We start from the raw sequence: 22018 nt of genomic DNA, 5'->3' as shown, positions 1-22018 counted from the left end.
TACTATCTTAACTTCCCATTGCACTGTCTTCCACCATTTTAGAAACTTTCAGGATTATGGTAAAATGCCCTAGCTTTGAAGACAAAGGCTTCTGAAGACAAAAGTTCTGTGAACTGCTCTTGTCATTTTTTAATTATAATATACAAACCAGTTTAAGGTTTCTTAGCCACAGTGGACTATTTTCTTCCATCCCATATACATGGCAGTCTTCAATGCAGGCACTCACAATGTCAGACTTAAGTCAAGACCAAAACTCTTCATTTTAAAGAGAAGCACACCAAATTACAGAGAGGGTATAGAAGTAACCTACAGTCACACAGTTGGTTAGGAGCACAACAAAATTAAGAACCAATGTTTTGAGCTACTTTCCATAATACAATTTCTTTTAGCTCTTACCAATATTGTTCAAAACAGCAAAATTTTACCATTTCTCAGCATAAAATTCTGAAAATTCTGAAATGACACCGTTTGGTCTTCATTAACAAAATGGCTTAAACTTTTGTTCAAAGTACAAAGCTTCCCTTCCCCCACTACAGACCCCTTCTTAGGAAACTTTTCTTTTATTTAAAAATACAGAGGATTCAATACAAATAAAGCTCTCTGTTCTAAAATTAGTCTTCAAATTCAGAAACTACCAAAATAATTTCTTCCAAATAAAACAATGACAGAGAAAGACCTGCTAATGAACATGAAATGTGTTAAGAACATTCTACCACTGAAATAAATGATTTTTGCAATTAATATTAAGATGAAATCTTGCAATATATAAGAATCAAGAAAAATAATTTGTAAAGTGACCCACTTGAAATGGGTCTATTTGAAAAAACCTCTATCCTTTGATTATCATCATCTGGCTCCTGGACAGAAATTCATTTCCAAATTCAATCTAAAATTCAAAATTTGAATGGGTTGATGTATTCAAAATTTGCTCTGAATGGGTGAAGTAGTATATAAGACTTTTCGGAAGGAGTCACAAGTACATGCCAACACTCACTGGGCTTAATTCATGCTTCAGAAGCTGAACTTCCTTTTTGACTTGTCAGTATCCAATTTCTATTCAGAAATGGGAAATACAGTAAACAGGATTGTGACCATTAGTGTGATATTGAAATAAGTAAGCAAAGAGACACATTTTCAAGGAAAGCATTGGAAGAGAAATGGGCATGAGGCCAGTTTCAGTGATTCGCATTTAGCTAAATTGAATCATGCCATCAGGACCTATGCTGCATTTACTAACAAGTCAGGAATCTAGAAAGGGCATATCATATCAGAAAAGTGCTGGAGAGTAAGAAAAAATACCTGTTGAACAAGAGAATTGGGTTGGCTAGTTTAGGGTTTCAACAGACACCTGGTTGCCCAGAGAACTCATCAATCAAATTAATATGATAGAAGCAGTGTGTGGGAGATGGAAGATGTTGAGGGAAAGAAAGGAAGAAGCAAAAAAGGAAGGAACCAACAGTAAGAACTGTTGTTAAATATTGAGTTGATAGATTAAACCAGGAAGAATATTAACCAAGAGATGCAGATGATTACTCAGGAATTTTATTTAACATGATATATGGGAGCAGGGCAAGAATGCATAGAGACTAGTAAAGCAAATATAGGCCAGCAGCAATACAGAAGGGAGACAATTACCCAGCACTCATTATCTAGAATGTCAATAATACATTTTCTGGTGTATAAAAGCAATTGTCATATATTGTTAAGTATTGCTGGAAGGAGTTGGTATCACTTTCTAGAGTCTATAATGTATGAAATCTCCTAGTACATCTATGATGTTTTTTAAAACAGCTATCATTTGGAAAGAAAGTTCTTAGTGAAACACATCCTACTTTCTGGAAACTGAGGGAATTGGAAGGGTATTTCCTAATGCACTATACTGGATGAACTGTTATAAAGCACTACGTTGGTAGGATTTGAGCTCTGTGCCAGTGAAAATATAAGTGTAGCATTAATGTCTGCTGGTAGAGATCATGGACAGTACTTCCAGTAAACAAACATGACAGCTCTTCCAAAAATAAGTAATCAACCTCCAGTAGATACTCTCTGCTGGTTTTTCTGACCAACAGATGATGAGTAACATTTCCCATTAAAAAAAGAATATTGATGAATAATGTATTAGGGTGCTAGACATACACCTGTTAAGAAGACCATTATGTAAGTTAAGATGCATTATTTTGGAGTAAAGCCAATGAATGACTTTATCTGAAAATGTTTCTCTCATTGCACATGGGATGGCCTGAATCAGTCTTCTCAGTCATAGTGTGATTTGCCAGCATATACCTTGCCCCGGAGCCTTGAATTCTTAGTGATTCTGTGGAAAATATACATACATTTGCTAGTTCCCTGCCCTCATTCTTTTGCATGCGCTATCACACATGTTGTTCCAAGACAGCAAAAGCACTTAGATCTCCTGCTTCCCCAAGCCCAAGCCTGCATGTGCTTCTAAATAATCTTTTAAGGAAGCAGAACACTGCTATGCCAACAATATGACGATGAAGGGGCTGCCTTGGAAGGCCACCTTTGTGGAGGACAAGATCAGTTTGTATTTAGTAAAATAAGGAAAACCAGGACAATGGGCAATACTCCATTGTGAGTCACTTAGCTACATGGAACTAATTGTCTACATCACACTGAACCCAACCAGAATAGTTGATTGCAGTATCTACCTGTCTCTGATGCACACACACACACACACACACACACAGTAATACTAGTGTAATTTATGCAGAACTGTTGGGACTGACTGGACTCAATGTCCAGTGATAATTAAATAAAAATTCATATTCTATATGGAAAGGAGATTAATAAATTTGCCTTGCCCTTTTAACTCCCAATGAATGTGGGACATCCAGAAATACGCACTTTTCCAAATAAGTGCTCCCACATTCTCTTTTCTGGAGAAAAACACTTGTCTCCACCTTTTCAGTGTGTTGGTATTTCCTCCCCTCCAAGGCAAATGCTGAAGAGGAAATAATATGGAGTTGTGGGGACTTTTTCACTATCTTCAGTGCATTTGTTTCTAGAAAGAAAAGCTGCAGACGCAAGGTAGCAACTCTAGCTCAGGTGTAGTACAATTCTTTTGTGTAACTCAGAGCTAGAGAGAGAGCCTGAGAGAGACACACATTCGATCTATATTCAACAATACTTTCCCACTACCGACTTCACTGAGGAACTAAAATTATCATGCCTTATTTTTAAAAACAAGGACACCAAAAGTCACAAGCTGGTAAGTTTCATTCTTTGTCTTCACCTGAGGAACCCCCTAAAGACACCAGGCTCTCAAAATAATGAGGAGAATCCTTTGTTCTCTCAGATTCCATTTAAGGGGAAAGTGGGTCGAAGGGCTTCCCCAGGGAGGGACAGAAACCCCAGAAGCCAAACACAGGGGAGTAAGAGATTTCCCTCCCACTTCTTTTCCCACCCAGCAAAGAAGTTAATTAAATCTATTTTAGGGATGTTGGGGGAGGGTAGCACTCAGGCAGCCCTTTCTCTGAGACCATCCATCGCTTCATTTTCCAACCTGTCTTGGACTATCCTCTCTTCCCTGACACCATGGGGTCAGGGGCTCTGAGAACCCTTTCCAGCCACAGGCAACAGAGCCACACCTGCATTCCAGTGCCCTAAAAGGTATGTCCCAGCCAAAGTGCAAAGTTGTATATTTAGACCTGAAAAGCATAATCAGAGTCACTCAAGTTACGGTACCTTAAGAAGTCTGACAGATGGGAGAAAGGCTGCGTGGCACAGCTTCCGGATGGTCCAGTTTAGGGGTCGAGGCGCATCCGTTTGATTCATGACCCTCTCCAAATTCCACCAGGAAAACCAGAAACCGTAAACCTGAGCAATGCCTAGAAAATAAATAGTCCCCAACGGCCCTGGCATCCCATGGCCATTTCCACACCTGCGAATTCCATTAGGGCAGAGGCTTCCTGGAACTTGGGAGACCAGTCAAGAGGCGTTGCCTGAGCCACTGAACCTTCTTAAGAAAGCCACCTCCCCTCTCCCGCAGCAGAGCTCATGCATACCAAATGTGGCTGAATGGAGGCACTGCCTGCAGCTTCGGGGAGGGGATGCAAGGTTTTGAAGGAGAGGGACAGCCTGCAGGAAGCAGCCTGGGCTGGAGTCAGAGCAGCCTGCTCCAAAAGCGCGCTCCCACTCCCGCTCTCCTCCCAGCAAACGCAGGTCAGGCATTGGGGGAGAACCCGGGCCATTTGCTCTGCTTGCCTGCTTTGGGGAAGAGCCAGGAGGAGAGCAAAAGGGAACCTCAATAAAGCCAGACAGGGAACTTGCACTTTCTTGCACAAAGCATCTTTGAGGGGCTGGAAACTGGCACGGGGGAGGGGCCAGGACACATTGGGAAAAGGGTGCCCCTGAAGGATAAGATAAACACTTTCGTTTTGATTTATGTGACATAAGAAATTGAGAGCGATTGTAAAATGGATCTATACTATAAAGGATCTCTGTCATGTTCTGGGGTTTTTATTAACTGGAATTGACAGTCTTCAATTCAGGCTGATACATGCAGCACAGAGATGATAGATAGGTAGACAGCGAGAGCGAATCAAACTCACACACAGAGAGGCAAGTTATTTCCTTCATAGAGAGCTGTGAAAACTAATGGCTTATCTTTTAGAAATGGCAGTTTCCAAATTGGGGGCTATCTCCCCTCTTGAAGGGTCACTTGATACTCTTTGTAACAAAAAATTTAACCCTTACTGTGCTGATACCAAGTGGGATGCTTTCTACAAAAGATTTTTTTTTTTTTAATTTGAGGCTAACTACCCCATCATTTTCAAAGGCTGGCTAGGAGAGAATTGCTATACTATTGTGTACAGACTTTATCCTCATTCTGCTCAGAAGCCCTAAAGGGGAGCTTTTCAATTTGAAACTGAAATGGAATAGTTTTACTTAAAGTAGGGAGTCAGTGGCAACTGAGAGGAGACATCCCGTCCCAACACCCCCATATCCATTGCCACCCAGGAAAATCCACATATCCCTGGAGCATGGCCATTTTACTTCTTTTCCTCATTACGTCCCTTCCTCTGACTATTACTGATGTTCTATTTCTAATGAATGCAAAGAGAAGGATAAGCCCCAGTTCCCTGACAATGGCATTCTGAAGCAGAACTGAGCAGGTGAGAAGCAGATGTGGTGCCCTGTAACCCTGCTGTAATTCTGAATTTAGGACAACCTGCATCCCCCTGGCGCACCATAACACCTGAAGCGCTGCATTGGCAACACGCTCTCCCCCACAACGGTCTTGAGTCACAGGTTCAAGGCAATCTCGTTCCTTGACTTGCCTTGAATAATCACATTCATACATTTGATTACCTTCTATTAAACATGATCACTTCAATAGATCCCAGACAGAGTTGGGTCATTCTGTCACCACAGAGTTGGGTCATTCTGTCACCATTCTATTTCCACAAAACATTAAAGGAATCTTTAAAATAGTAACAGGTAATGTATATGTACCAGGCACTGTGCTAGGTACTCTGAATGTAGAAGTTCATTTCAACAGAAATCTAGGAAGCAGATGCTACTGTCATATCCCCTTTTCACTGATTAAACTCCCAAGGCCCACTTAGTACACACCTAAATCGCAAAACTAATAAAATAAGTTTAGATTGAAAGGCTGTCTACTAGGATACAAAGATAACCTTTCTCTTCTTCCCTTTTCCTCATTAATTAAGGGGGCCACAGCATTAGCGCCACCACCTTAGTTTCTTGGGGGCTCAAGCTTATATGAATGTTGAACTAAATGGTTCTAAAGAACAAAAGATTAGCATTCTTTTCAGATCTGTCCTTAGGTGTGGCATTAATAGAGTCCTTAACACCATGTATTCTGGGATCAGCTGTAAGGTTCAAATTCCATTCCTGACCCTGGCCTTGAACATTTTATTTACCTTCTCTTTGTCTCGCCTATAAAATGGAAATAAAAATGAAAACGCAAACCTTATTTTTGAAAACTAGGTGAAATAATAGCAAAGCACCTAGCATAGTGCCTGGCACATACTAAGTTCCTGCTACCATGATTTATCTGCCAGGCAGTAGGTGCTGACATTGAGGTGGGAACCTACTGTTATTTCCATTAAGTATGCACCTGCATCGTTACCTGCATCATTATAGTAGCAGATAACGAAGTCAAGTAAGACAGATTACACTTGAATGAAAGCTTCCTATCAGTGACCATGAATTTAATAAATGTGGTAGAGGGATGGTGGGAGTGGCTGAGGGCAGACTGGTATTCATCAGATTGCAAGATGCTGTCTTTCATGGGGCTATAAGGCTCCATCCTCTCCAAGCTCTTAAATGCTATTTAGTGGTCCACTTGTGGTTATATGCCTGCTCCATGAAAGCACTGACACACTGCTGTAGCTGCTCCCCTGCTCCTCACTATTCCAAAAGGTTAAGAACCCCACAAAAATGATAGCATCGTTCTAAAAACACACAACCTTTGATCCTCCTAGCCCATTTAATTTTTACTGAATAACTTTGGTCAAAGAGAATAGTTATGAGCTCTGCAGCATGGAGAATGAGGATTCATAGGTCTCTCTAATAGCATTTAAAGGGGAGAGAGGGAGAGAGAGAGGGAGAGAGAGGGAGAGAGAGAGGGAGAGAGGGAGAGAGAGAGGGAGAGAGGGAAAGAGAAGGAGAGAGAGAGAACCTCTGGGGAACTGATTTGGAGACTACCTTGAAAAAAAAAAAAGTGAAGATCAAAGAATGATGACAGAGCATGAGAGATTTTTCTCCCACCATTGGAGTCGTTTGTGCCAGAATTCTTTTGCTATCAAAGGGACAAAGCAGAGTTTTCAGGACTCAGGCTCTATTTTCAAGAAATGATATTTTCACATCTAAATGATGGCTTCCTGGGTTTTAGAATCTAATGAGAAAAAGGACAGAGAGGAGCAAGGCCAGCCCCAAAAGTTAGTATCTCATAAATCAAAAATGCTTGTTTACAAATTTCATGACTGTTGATGCTTATAAATTCACAGAACAAATTCTGCAGGTTAAAAATTCTGACATGACCCTTAGCTTTCAGTATCTCTCCGAAATGGCTAAGCCAATCAAACCTGTCTCCTTAAAACACCTGCTTTTGAACACACAAACTCTTTTTCCTGCCACATGCGCGTGCTTCTCATCTATCATCTTTGCTATTTATTTCCCATGAAAATCATGACAAATTTCAGAATTATGAAGAGATTTGAGCTATCTCAATGTCAGCAATGTGAAACACAGTACATAAATGCATCCAACTTGCCATCATTTTGAAAACCATGCTCCATAAAAAAAAAAAATATCCTGACACCCTCAAGAAAGCACTGTGCCACCCTGCACACTTTCTTTTTTTATACCCCTTAAATGTAAAAATCACTGCTCAATGAAACTCAGAAAAAGGGGCTGATCAGTAAAAATCAGGAAGGAAATATCACAACATCCAGGTAGTTCAGAGCATTGCAAAACCTCCTATCAAATATGTTTTGATGCACAACATTTCAAAAATACTCCAACACAATTTTTCAGTTTATTATGTAATAGCAAAATTCACAGGTATCCAAACAGTAATTGAATAGATATGTTCAGGTTCTAAGAGATTACTGTGAAATACATAGTGCTGAGGGATAATATATATGCATCTAAGGGAATTATCAGGTCCAGATGAACAGCAAGGCTTCGTAGATAACTTCATTTGCCCAGTATTTTAGAATTTCCATATTAACATCCTGCTTGATTTATGACTGGCTTCAGTTATCAACTTTGCCGTATTTGATAACTCACCACTTTTAATCAGAAAATCATTTGGGTTATGAACTCTGGCTATTCATCATCTTTGTCAAAAAGTACATTTTTCCCTTTAACTACACTAGAAAAAAGCTACACGATTTTTAGGAAGTTTTAGATGTCTTTACACTATCTTCCAAAATATTTAATAGCCTCTTCATAAATTCTACTGACCTATATAGAACAGTTCTTAATTATGTCTTTTTCATCACTTAAGGTATTCTCCCTATTTTGATATATAAGTAAATAATGTAAAAATACTATCAAAATAAGTAACTTATGGCCCTACCTGGTGGCACAAAATGGATTAAAGTGCAGCACCATGAAACTCACCACAGCCCCTTTACCTCCAATTTGATCCCCAACCAGAGAGGTGACCCACATGGTGTGGACGACCTCTCCTGACCCGCCTGCTGCTCCCCCCAGCAGTGTACTTCATTGATCTGCCTGTTCTGCTCCCAGCTCTGCCTCTGGTGCATCCTCTCACCATTCCTGCACCTCTAGCCTGTGCCCAGTTCTGTATGCATAAATAAATAACTCTTTTAAAATAAATAAATAACTTGTGCTATTAAGTAGCACTTATTCTGTGAAAAAAGAACTCAGAAGAACTGTCTACTCCATTTCTATCTTAATAATGGAATCACCTCACTTTCCTGGCTGGTGTACACCTTCCTCATGAACACTGTTGGGGGTGGGGGGAAGCAGTCCAATGTTGGGTGACCCTAGTAGACAGGAAGTTCTTCCTAAGACTGAGGTAAAATGTGCTTCCTGTGACTTTCTGCTTGTTTCCTCTTCCAGAGAATGGATCTCCAGATGAGGAAAGATAGGCACGAATCTCCATTCAACCTCCTCTCTCCAGACCAGGCACCTTGAACCTTTACACAACAGAGTGTAGTTATTTAGAAGCCCTCTTCAGGGTTACCCTTAATACTACAGAATCACAATATACATGTATATACATATACATTTATGTGTATATATAGAGAAATTTAAAATGCCCCTATATGTATACATATGGAGGCTTGTTAAAAATGTAAGAATGTGAGATGTGCATTTCCAAACCATTTAGTATTCCAAACCATCCATTTATCCATATATATGTATACATATGCATATATGTATATACACATACATACACACACACATATATATACATATATATACATATATATACATTTATATAGGGGCATTTTAAAAAGTGCCTAGTCCTCTTAAATTACTTCTTATAAAGGTCCTTTAGGGAGCTCAGAGTTATACCTTAGCTTCTTTTAAAAATAATCTTCATGAATTAGTTTACTTAACATACGTTTTAATAATGCAATAGTGCACGCACACACACACATATACTCTTTTTTTCTGTAAAGAGGGGGTTCCAAATAGTTACAAAGTGACCACTATCATATGTGAAAGATAAACAATTTGTGAAACTTCCTTTGTCTACTCATCAGTAAGTGGTGGTTAAGTCCTAAGAAATGGGAAGCCCATACTCGTATCAAGAAATGGCCAGAATTCGCCTTTCCGGGCTTCATCCACCTACCTCTGCTAGCTCCAGCTAGTTCAAACTCAAGTGCCACATCTTCCTGGTTGCACTGCCTGAACCAGTCACTTAATATTTCAGTTTATTGAGGCTAAAGGGGACCTGAGAGTCTCCACCTAGCGATTTTTGTGAAGATTAACAGTAATTAGCATAGTGCCAACAGGAAAAAACACAATTTGAAAGTGGTTATGATGAGGACAGTGACTACTGTCTCCCTAACAGATACCACCAAATCAGATCAGCACAAAGAACAGGCCACACGTCCAGTGGCTGAGCTCAAACCCAACCAGATTCCTTGTTTTGGGAGTTTTCTTCACCTCACTGTACTTTAGATTTTCATCTGCAGATTGGGGATAATACCAATGTCGGCCCTCCCTGGTGGCGCAGCAGATTAAAGCACAGCACTGAGAAGCTAAAAGCCACTTCAGCATGAATTTGATCCCCACCCGGGAGGTGACCGACATGGCGCGGCAGACCTCTCCTGACCCACCCGCTGCTCCCCTCAGCAGTGCTCTGTCAGTCTGCCATTCTGTATGCATATATATGTGCATCTTTAAAAATAATAATACCAATGTCATAAAATATTTGGAAATGAATTATGTGCAAGATCTTACAAAATATTAGTAAATTACTAGCAATATGATCTGTTATATGCTAGGCTTTTTGAAAAGCAAACTAAGTATGTTCGTTTCTTCCTTTGCTTCTTTCAGTACAAGGATAAGCTGCAGGGAGCAGGGAAGAGAACCACACGTGGCTTTGCTTACTGCTTTCCCCTTTGATGCTGGGGTAGGGGATTATATTTCACTAACCGGATACAAAACTTTAATACACAAAATGCTTCACTTTGGAAAATACTAATTGGCAGCTGTGGGCTCACCAAAAATAAAAATCCTACATACACTCACACCCATAAACACATAAATATACGACAATTATTCAAAGGCCTAGAGCTAAAATACACCCCCCCTCAAGCTTTGAAACAGTAAAATATCCATTCACAAAGGGAATGACTATTTGGTATGATTCTAAAATTTTAATGAGTCCATGGAGGCTTGTTAAAAATATAAGAATGTGAGATGTGCATTTCCAAACCATTTAATATTTGCAGATCTCTAACATCTGCAATGCAATTCATTATTATAGATGGTTCTGTATTCTGTGATTAGATATTACATACAGATATGCACAGACAGAATAGAGGTATTTTAGAGTTTCACATTTACATCATGAAAGCCAGAAATCTAAACAGCTTGGAAAAGAACTCGCAAATGAGTATCTTTGGTGGGGCGGGCAGTATTAATTACTCCAGCTACTGCTTGAGTAAACTGTATGAATTGAAGGGAAAGATATAATTTCATTGCTAACAGTTCAACATAAGTCAGGCCTTTTGGCCAATGGACACTATAATAAGACACAAGTTCAAGCTCAAGCCTCACATATATTATCATATCATCTGTCTTTGAGAACAGGGAGCCTGCCTCAGCCACACACCCAACCTTGTGCCTCTGGGCCTGTCACAACAGCTAGTGTTGGGCTGAGCCATAAGGTCCTCGCACCTGGGGAAGCAGACACATACTGTGATCTGGAAAATTCTCAAAGCGGTAGCTCTGAGCAGTAGAAGATTAATGAAAAAAAGCTAATAAAAGCCACATTTGCTATCTATTTTTGTCAGCCTTCTGTAACACATACACTGTTATGTTTATTCTGGTATATTTTTAACATTTTAACTTTTCATTTTTAATCCTAATAGTGGCTGGGGTTATATGTTTTTAGCATTTAAGAGGCATAAGTCCTTGCTTTTGTGAGGTGACATAACATTTATATAAGCACCTTTAATTTTTTAATCAGGAAGAACTAGGTTTGAGGGCACACTAAGTCACTGGGCAACTCACATAACCTTTACTAGTCTCATCTTTAAAGTAAATGCAGTAGCTAATTACCACCAGGCTAAGATAGTGACTGAAAACTGTGTCCATTGTGATAAAGAGGGTTGTCTTCTAAATGTATGACTCATTTAGTTTTCAAAACACATCTGTAAGTTTGCAACAGTATTATCCTTACATTTTAGATAAAGAAAGTCTAAGAAAAGTAAGAAAATTATGACTAGTAAATGAACCTGAATCCAGGTCTGATTCTATAATCTGTGCATCTGATCTTGCAATTTGTACACTTATCCACTATAATATAATGCTGCAAATTAAAGAAAAAGGATATGTAAGTTTCCTGTGGCTTTCCAAAGAAAGGTAATTTTTGATTACTGACACAATCTGAAAAGAGGAAAAGTAATGAAGTGTATCTATCTAACATCAGAATTCCTCAGAGCACAGGACCAACAACTCAGATTTCTTAAGCTTTTACTGCTGTCTTTCATACCCCATTCCCTATTCCAGTTCCATCTGGCTGGGACAGCTTCCTGGGCAGAAAGTTCCGGCCTCACTGGTGAGACATGGGTCTCTCCTGTCCTTTTATGTATTTGTAACATCACAGAAAAGTTGAATCCTTGCTCATGTTCACATAGTACATTTCAGAGTCATACTTTTAATTCAAACATAAATTCCTGACATACTATGTTTTATAATAAATAAAAATAAAAATATTTTAAGGCAATTGAATTAATTTCAGATATTCTGTTGGGTATCTTATGAAACCATGGCCTATTAAGCCTCATGGCTGATGAATACTGAACATGTATTAGGCTAACAGAGATTTCAATATCACAAAATATGAAGGCGGCGAGAAAACCTGATAACTATTTAAGGAAGTAGATACCAAAGCTGCATATTTAATAATATAAATAAAATTTATGACTATTATTCAAGGTTATGAACTTTACATAAAATACACAAAACACTTAAGAACACAAAGCAATATATTTGTTAAACTTTAGTAAAAGCCTGATGCTATTAATTCAGAAATGAATATACCAAAGAAGAATTTGATTTGTAATAGTTTCTCTTAGGTAATAAATCAGATTCTGACTGCTGTTATTCTAAATACAGTCAAAGTCACCCACAAGAGCCTAGGAGAGAGAAATACTGTCCTGGGGTATATGTGTCTGACTACATGTGGTCCCAGCTGTCCCTGGAAATCTCCCCTAGTCGGGAAGTGGAGAGGTGACAATAGAGGAAAGAACTGTAACACCTATAGTCACTGAAGTTATCCCTAAGAGGATATCTTGAGAACCATGGCAGGAAATACTAATGATGTTTAATGTATTTTTTTTTCCTTGCATCTTCAATTCTTTGTAAGTAAACTACTGGCTACAAATGAGACAATGATCAATCAGTTCCATTTAGTGAAAATGACCAAATAAAGACAGATCAAGTCATTCCCATTAGTGAAACCATGCAGTTAGGACAAAATCCAGACTTCTCATTTTGGTCTGTAGTGTTGCGACTGATGTGATTCTGGCTAATGCTCTAGCTTCAATGCTGGACTCTCCCCCATCATCATGCTTTGGCCACACAGATTTATTTTACCTTCTATAATTTTTGTCACATGGAATTCAAACATGTGTTCCCTCTTTCCTTAATGTACCTCTTATCTGGTTCTTCACAAGATTGGCTCCTTCTCGTGTTCCAGGTCTCAAGCTGAAGTGTCACCCTCCTTAAAGTCTTTTCTTGATTTCTCTAGTCTTCCCTTTTCACCCACTGCATTTCTGGGTTTGAATTCTTTATATACATCATCAGAATTTGTAGCAAGATAAACGGTTGCCATATTTATTTTTGGTCTTCATTTCCTATTTCAAAGTAATTTTTTTAAGGATTTACTTATGCATACAAGAGCTGAGGTGTAGGTTAGAGATACAGGGAGGTGAGAGAATTCACCAGAGACAGAGTAGAGAGTAAAACAGGCAGATCTGCTGAAATACACTGCTGAGGGGAGCAGTGGACAAAACAGAAGAGGTCTTCTGTGCCATGGGTCAGCTCCCTGGTTGGGGAAGAACTAAAGCCACAGAGGCTGGCAATAGCTTGACAGCACTGAGACTTTAACCCCTGAGCCACCATGGAGTCCCATATTTCAAAGTAATTTCTATTAAGCTATTAGAACTATATCCCAAAGTCCCACAGAATGCCTAAAACATAATAGCTAATCAAAATTTAGTACTGTAGGATGAATAAATGAATAAATGACCTGAGTTTATTTTTTTCTTTCATGTTATATATAGTTTAGTTATCTCGTGATGCCTGGTGCTTATCTGTGAACTGGTTTAAGCACATCACTTTTTCAGTGCCACTTGTTTTCCCTAACTCTTAATTCCCGAGACATTGAAAATCTAAGAATGACTTATCTGGGTATCAAAAAAATAAAAGGAGGGCATTTTCAGGCTTGTTTTCTACTAGTGGAGACCAAACTCTAACAGAGAAAATTCAGAAAAGCAAAGCAAAGGGAGAAGTATGGATATGAATAATTAAATCTTAAAATAATTCATGCCAATTAAAACATTTACCACTTGTGAATCTAGCTTATTTTCAAACATCTCCTGTGATATAAATTTCTTGAAGTCTTAGTGTCTGAATATACCTTTCTAAAAAACAATTCTCTTTTTAACACAAAAGTGGATCTCCATTTGAAGAGAATGGAAACACTGACCTACAATCAGCAATAATTACTAGACTCACAATAGTAATTAAAACAGAAACTGATGTTCATGCCTCACCAAGTGATATGACAAGAATATCTGATTTGCGACCCAAGATGATGCTAACTAAGGGTAAAAAAGGTGCTCATCTTTAACCTTATTTTTACAGATGAACAAACAGAATCAGAAAATGGAGATAACTTGTCCAAGATCTTTAGTCTAAATCACTCGTTTTCAGTCATCACTTCCCATGGTCTCTTCGCTTCAATGTTAATTCTCAGAGTAAACCACATGCTGAGCATACTTTCAACATATAATCTTGGAACATGATATTGGCACATTCACAAGCATAAGCAAATCTTAAAACCATATAAGGAACTGCAGAGAAAACAACACAACAGAATAGAGGCTCAGAAGCTTCCAGAGACTGGCAAGTGGCATTGCCTGCAAAGGAGCAGGAGGAACTTTTCAGACTGATGAAAATCTTCTTTATCCTGAAAGTGATAACAGTTACTTCGCTGTAACAGCTGCTGGAGTTTGTCAAACTATACACTGTATGTTATTGGGTAGTCTTAGCAGTTCCAATATTAAATGGTTATACAGAATTCATCTATGTTATTTTATTTCTTGCAAGATAGTCTGTGCCCATTTCTATAGTTACGATAATGTTATTATGGAGATATTTGATCATACATTATTGTGCCTATCTAGATTGCCTTAAGATACAATTTAGGATGAAAATAATTGGTTTATGAGTCATGAACATTTCTTCAAACTCTTGGCAAATATTTCCAAATTGTCATTCAGAAGTGTGCCATTTTATAAGCCTCTCAGCGATACAGACAAATGTCCCTATTGCTATATCATTGACAAAACTAAGCCGATCATTAAATTCATTTTTAACCAACTTGATCACAGAAACATACTGTGCACTTACATGGTAAATTAGAAAGTTCCATTTTTCCTGTGGCCATTTGCAATTTTTCTAGTAAATGGCTTCTGTTTTCTATAGAGTTTTGTATTTCTAAATAATTCACTAGTGTCTTTATATTAAGGGCATTGTCACATGAACTGTTAGCATTTTTACAGTTTTTCATTTGTCTTTTAATATTATCCATGCCTTTTGTAACTTATAAGAAATTCCTAACATGTAAGCAGTCAAATCTATCATTTCCTTTGTAGCTCCCACACAATGTTATATTAAGGGAAGCCAATCCCAACCCATACTATATAAGTGTTCGTCTCCATACTCTTATAGGTGACCTAGAAGGTTCTCCAGGGTATATTAGCACTGATCCATTCTTTCTTGCTGACATCATTATTTTGCCTACAATCTCTACAAGTCCACTTCTATGTCTACTCCTCGCTCAATATCTCCATGTGCACACTTTCTCCCCTTCAATTTGGAATACAGTGACTCATTTTCCTTGCCAAACTTAATCAAATGGCGATCCTTTACCACTTTTTATTATAGACCCATTCAAACAGGATGATAAAATTTCTTAAACAGCACCGGTAAATACAGGGATCTTCTGTTCCGTGACAGAATCTACAATCTGTTCTAAGTAGAGACTGTTGCTTCATGTTTGCAAACATTATTAAGGGATGTTTTTTTCTTTCTCACAAACTCTATCCCCATGGTGTCAAGAGTCCCAGTGCCTTGAAATCTCTGTCGCTCCACCTCTGAAGGATGCGCAGGGCAGCAGTCAGCACAGCTGTGCTCCCGCCTTGCAACAGACTGGAAGAGGCAGTGCATGACGTGAATGTTATTGCACTGGCCAGTTACCAAAAAAAATGTAACAGATGTCTAAGTTTGCCAGAATCTAAGCCACTAGAGACTGAAGATCAGAGCCAGCACTGTGAACTAAGCACTCTGGATTGCTAGCCAGAAAACAGAGAACTCTTTCTAGAGCTGTTACCTGGCATCAAACCACATGGAGGGAAAAGTCCCACTTGGAAACTGACTAGCCTTTCATGATGACAAAGAGGAGTAAGAGGCAAACAGGCCGAAAATAAAGTCCATAAAAGGAACTCCGTAAAAAAAAAAAAAAAAAAAAAAGAACTCCACATAAATCCAAGCTTACAGACAATATCTACTCCCAATATTCTGGAATTATGAATCAGGACAACTTTCAGCATCCTTGAATGATGAGACTGCCTAAGCATTCACCTGGAACCAAAATTTATTTTTGGATTTATAAGGTCATCTTCAGCTGTCATCTTGTCCAAACACTGGACAACAAATTCTCAGTCACCCTTTGTACCCTTCTCCCCTCTTTACACAAGCTCCTACCATCTGTCACCTCCAGTTCTGAAGGGGGTAGAAGGGCAGAGGGTGAGAAGCAGAACTCTGGAGGCCTGAGCTTATCAAACGGGAGTGTTGGGAAAGCGTCGCAGCTTAGTTCTCCCTGCTGTCCCAATAAGCAACGTGTGAACTCTGGCAGGACACCTTTTTCCTGTGAACCTGAAGATAATATTATAAATCAAGAGTGATGGGTAGTGTCTGCTGAGTTCTTTCCAGAGCAGGTCTCTTAGATTTTAAGTCCAGTTCCTCCCTAGATTGTTTTCATTCACTTCCAGTGTGCCATAAATAAAGCAATGTCAGCATCACTTAATTTGAATAGAAGATGAACACGGTCTAATGTTCACTGTAGGGTCACTGTTACAGCACAGGCTTAACAGGTTAGCCTCACCAAGAGCCATGTGGAATCAGAGATACAAATGGAGACTTTTGCATGCTATAGGAGTTTATGCTGCCAAACATCTGGGCCAGATAGATCTAAACATATGCTTGTCCTCAGCTAAGAGGGCAAACATCAGCAAATCTTAGATCTGCTTTAATTTCTCAGTAGAGTAAAAAAGAGTCTCATTTCCAGGATATTACCATGTAATACATATATTACTTATTATTTGCTGTGCAGTTACTAAATTCTTCTAGGCCAAAATGTATTGGTGCCACATCTGCAGCTTGACCATGAACTAAAGATTTTAGCAAATTGATGAAGAGATCGTTAAAAGTGACTTAATTAACATTGACTGGGCTAACAAGACAGATATGTTCATTCAGTCAACACCTTTTGGACTGCTGGTTCTCTGTCCAGCAATAAAGCCTGGTGTGGAGGACGTCAAAACATTGCTATGTAGTGCACACAACAATGGAACACATAAACTGACCACTTGTGAAAGCACGCTGACAGAGCAAGGTGAGTCATCTAAAACAAGACTCAGCCTTGGAGTCAGTTTTCTATGTAAAATGAAAATACAATATCTTTACTAATGGATGGAGCAAGTTTCATCCTTACACTTTCCTTTGGAGGAGCGACCGAGTGTCGTGTGGTAGATGATTCATAATGACTAGACCCAGCCTTTCCTCTCTTACCCCAAGAATTCAATTTTGCCAGCAAATGTGAACATTCCATCTGGTAATGCATAAGTGGCCCAGTCACCCAGGATCTTCCGCCTGCGAGGGAGTTTGGGGATGGGAACATCTTGTGATGAAAACCTATTTCCTATGGTTCTCTACTTTGCAACGCTACTTACGTGTCAATCAATTTTTCCTCCTTGAGAGAAGTTCTAATACATTTAATATCCACTTCCTTAGAGCACATGTAGTAGCATTATGGTCTATCTCAGGAATGCCAGGAACTAGATGGGTGCTCCCAGGTTTGCTTCCAAATCCAGGTTCAAGAGATAAACATGCCCAAAATGCTACTGTACACTCAGGAAAGGGAATTTCTGAGAGTAAGCCCTCATCTGGAATGCAGAGAGATACAGTTCTGAGCTTTGTCTGGAGCACAAGGATTTGAAAATGTAAGCACAGACAGGGAGAAAGAGCTTGTGAGAACAACTGTGATAAACAGACGGAAAAGGACCACTGGTGCCTTTTGAAGAAACGAAATAGGTTTGCTTGGCAAAAGGACAGGTGGGGGTAGGTGACAAGTGTTGCCAAGATGCTTAAATGGCATCATGGAAGTGGATAATGTGGGAAAGATCAATGGGCTTATCAGGTGAGGTAAATGCCATCAGGGTTGTTTTAGAAAATGACCCTAGTGTCTGTGTAGAAAATGCATTACAGAGGGACAGGACTAGAGGGAAGAAAATGAACCATGCCAGGTTACAGAAAACAAACCTCTGGTTCTTCATTTCTTAAATATATTCTTTTTGCTTGAAAATTTATTTATGCATACAAGAACTGGGGTGTAGACCAGAGGTGTGGGAAGTGAGAGGATTCTCCAGAGACAGAGTAGGGAGAAGGACAGGCAGACTGGCTGAAATACACTGCTGAGGGGAACAGCAGGCCAGACAGGAGAGTTCTGTTGCTGTGCCATGTGGATCAGCTCCCTGGCTGGGGATTGAACTCATGCAGCAGTGGCTGTGGATAGCTTCATTGTGCTGAGACTTAACTGCTGTACCACAAGGGAGGCCCTTAAAACCAATTATGTTTTAGCTTCTATAGTCAAAGTTAAAATTTTCTTATAGTGTTGGATGGGACTATAATGTTCCAAGATGTGCTAAGTAACACAAAGTTTACTTAAAATTAATTCTATAATATTGATATTCACACAAAAGACACAAAGAAAAATAAGACATTACTTCTAAAAAATACAGATTCAATGCCCCTGGCTTCATACTAAGGCAAAAATTTACTATGATTGATACAACTTTTCCTCCATACTAAAAAGGAAAAGAAAAAGAAAAAAAAAAAACACCACCACCAAACTCAAATAGTCTAATAAATATCAGGCAAAAAGATTACGTCACATAAATACTTAAGACAAGCTTATTTGAACTTACCAGTCTCATGAAGAAATGATAACTGAGTTTTGAGGATTCATTAGTGCAACTACAGATAATGTATCTGGCAATTGTGTCAACATAAAAACTTGGGTAAATGGGCTGAACAATTTTAATTATTTTGAACTTTTTTTCTTGAAAAAAAAATAGTACTGTTATTTTTCTTTAATTTTCCACTTGGAAGAACACCAGACTTTGAGTCTAAATCCCTTAGTTCCTTATTCTGATATGTCACTGAAGGACTCCTGTACTCAAGATTTAAAATGTCCAAAGGGAAACCTTGGGGTTGAAGGATAACTTTCGGGCATTATTTTGAAGAACATAGCATTTTCTCATTATTTAAAAAATTTAAAAACGTATTTAAGGAACTTTTGCAACTGAAAATAGGCAGTGCTATGTTGGAAAGAAGAGCTACTTAGAAATCAAGAAGAGTTAAATGAAGCAGAGCAACAACCCTTTCTCAAAGTCACATATACAGCCCACATGAGAGGCTTCCTTCCACCTCCCCCAGCCCAGCGTTCCCTGGCATGAAGACAAAAGCTAGTCCTATTCTGTCTGCAGGTAGGCGAGCCTACAGAATACGGTGAACAAGTGTATAAATATTGCCTTTAATTTGACTTCAGATTTTAAATGACAGATTTGTTCTTCAATTGATTTTTTAATATGGGTAAGAGCTTCTCATGAGAAATCAATAGCTTCTCAGCAATTTCTTTTCTTTTCAATTTGTTTCACTTAAATAGGACCAACCATTGAATTGTATTCTTTAAAAGGGTAAAGTATATTGCTGTCAGTTATATTCCAATAAAGCTAACTTCTTCTCCCCCCCAATAATTAAAAAATAACCAGATTATAGCATGCAAAGAGGACTAGGTCTGGATTGTAATTCCATCCCCCCCAAATTCCACCTATTTATTAGAAGGAAATGACAGCCCTATTGGCCTTCTGATATCTCCTGGGGTGATGACATACATTTCAAACTGTCAGGTTCAAATCCACTAGCTTTGATATAAAAATTGGTTTTAAAAAGGTGATTATTTGTTTCTACTTACAAGCATGAAAAATACTATGCTCAAGACTCCTGACTTGACAGGTTGTAATATTTATAACTTGTACGATGCCATGATTAGTATGTTTAAGGGGCTCTGACTTTGCGAGCATAACAAGCTTGGTTGTGGATTTTATGACTTTCATTCTACTGTTCTAAAGGTTATTTTTCATTTTGTTTGTGTTGCTTTCCTCTTTGGTATTCTTACTCAATTCTCTGAATACATGTTGTTTTATCTTCCTCAGTGCTGTCCTATCTCACTACAATTCATGCTGTAGCTGAAACAGGCAATGTCCTCAAAGACTAAACTGATGGGAACAGCACATCAGATGAGCTTCCTGGTGAGCTCAAAGGGCCACATAGAAATGGCTATGTAGCAAGGTGCTATCTCAAGAGGATTTTTTTGCAGTGAAATTTCTATAAATTGCAGTGAAATCTGAGGTAAAATTCCACCTTGAAGCTAGAGAATATTTTTAAAATAATAAAGAACAAGGCTTTCTACTCATCCTAATTGATAGTCTAGAAAACCACTCTTCACATTTCAATCCTGAAAACAAGAACATACCACCTCTCCTATCTGGCAGTTTAGACAAAATCAAAGGGGGGTGGGACAAAGAAAAGGTGTGGGTGGAGCTGAAATTAGAAGGATAATAATAGACACTCTGATATTGTAGATATTATATTAAAAATTTAAGTGGCAGGAAGTATCCTGTTTACCATGAAAAACCTAAACATCCAGTGGAATTGTTCTCTTCAATGCAGGCCAGAGTACTGAAAGAGAATACAAACAGTACTTACTGAAAACGTGTTTGATAATAATGTCCAAACTGTTCCAGGCATGGTGATAAGCAGTTGCAATTTTTAGAAAAACAGAGACACACACATTCTTGTCTGGCTACACAAGTGTCATTCTCAGCCTTTCCTCCTTATCCTTACACTAAAAAAGACCAAGGTCACTTGTTTTACAAGTGTCCCTTACAGTTAAGTCTGGTCCATAAGGGGATAAATAATGAGGGCTGAGTTTTGTGGAATCATTTCCACTCCTTAAGAGTGAAAGAGAACCAAGTTCTGCTGCAGCCTCCCTGCAAAGTCCCTTCACTATCCTACATGCTCATCATCCTTTGGGGATGCTATCATTGCAAGGGGGGGATACCAGGAGCTGTAGCCATCACCTTGAAAGCATGAGTGAGAAGCTGGAATTGAGACAGACAAGACAACCCAGAAGCCTCACCTCCTAAGAATAGAACCAATTTAGACTCTGCTACCTCCGATGCATCCAGTTACACAAGAAAATGAAATACCTCTATTACTCAAGCAATGAGTCGATTTTCTGTTATTTGTAGGCTTATGCTTTAGTATAAACAACTGTGAAGCAAATTATGGTTGAAGAGCAATAATTTCTTCCAAGCCACGCAAGTAGGGGGTGACAAAAAAGCAGAGAGAGATTTTAATCCGGCACTTTGTCCCCAATATTTTAAATCCCCACTCATCCTTCATTTCTGAAGGACATTGCCATGTGTGGCCTCGCCTTCATTCTCCTACTTTGTTCCAGTTCATCCCATTCTTGAGTTCTTGGCTTCTTCAACATGTCCTCCTGACTTCTCCCCCAATTTGATCCTTTACCCCAACATAGGATAACATTTGAAAATGTCACAGTCCTTTAAAGCCAACAAGCATACAACTTTTCTCAATGTCTGCTCTACACATTTCTTTATTCACTTTTTTATCCATTAATGCAAACATATACTGAGCTGGTGTTTTGTGTGAGGCCCTGAGATAAGTAGCAAGAATAAAGATGAACAGAGGTAATGCTTAATAATGAACCATACACATATTCATACAGGAAAATGTTATAGGTTGATAAATTATATGATTATAGTGAAACACACAGTAATATGATTATCAGCTTATGATTTCAGTAGTGTAATAAAGCAACTGGCTCTGTCTGGGGACATCTCAGGGACCTAAGGTGGTGTACCTCAACTCTATGTCATATTCTAACTTGACTAGATTCTATACCCAAAAGTTTGCAGCTAAGACCCTGGATCAGGCTCACCTGCCCTGTGGTCATTTAGGTTTAAACATAAGGATTATGCATATTCTATTTTTTACTTTTATATACTTAATATGAACTCAAATAAAGTATTTTAGACATGGTAAATCTATGACATATAAAGATATAATTTCCACACAAAAACTAAGCTCAATAAATTGCTGACATGATCTTGCTTTGACTCCTTCAATAAATTAGTTTTATTAAAATATCACAACTAATCAA

At 38.7% G+C, this 22018-nt stretch overlaps 1 protein-coding gene across 8 annotated transcripts in view; it reads right to left on the bottom strand.

Annotated features, from left to right (window-relative positions):
- Positions 1 to 4115, bottom strand: part of TRPM3 (transient receptor potential cation channel, subfamily M, member 3) — a 466950-nt gene extending 462835 nt beyond the window's left edge. For 5 of the 8 annotated variants that reach the window (XR_001145147.1, XM_004677577.2, XM_012721333.1 and 2 more), the window contains exon 1: positions 3706 to 3890. Coding sequence is in view for 7 of the 8 variants with exons in the window: in XM_004677577.2 (XP_004677634.1) it covers positions 3706 to 3882 (177 nt within the window). In the remaining variant the exon portion in view is untranslated. Of the gene's footprint in view, positions 1 to 3705 lie in introns of all 8 variants that reach the window. The other 3 variants (XM_004677587.1, XM_004677602.1, XM_004677583.2) reach the window with 2 other exon arrangements.
- Positions 4116 to 22018: the final 17903 nt, after the last annotated feature.

Source organism: Condylura cristata, unplaced genomic scaffold (assembly GCF_000260355.1).
Source record: "Condylura cristata isolate star-nosed mole 26May11 unplaced genomic scaffold, ConCri1.0 scaffold00006, whole genome shotgun sequence".
NCBI classification, from domain to species: Eukaryota; Metazoa; Chordata; class Mammalia; order Eulipotyphla; family Talpidae; genus Condylura; species Condylura cristata.
The sequence above is the reverse complement of the archived record's forward strand: the minus strand, read 5'-3'. Positions and strand labels throughout refer to the sequence as shown.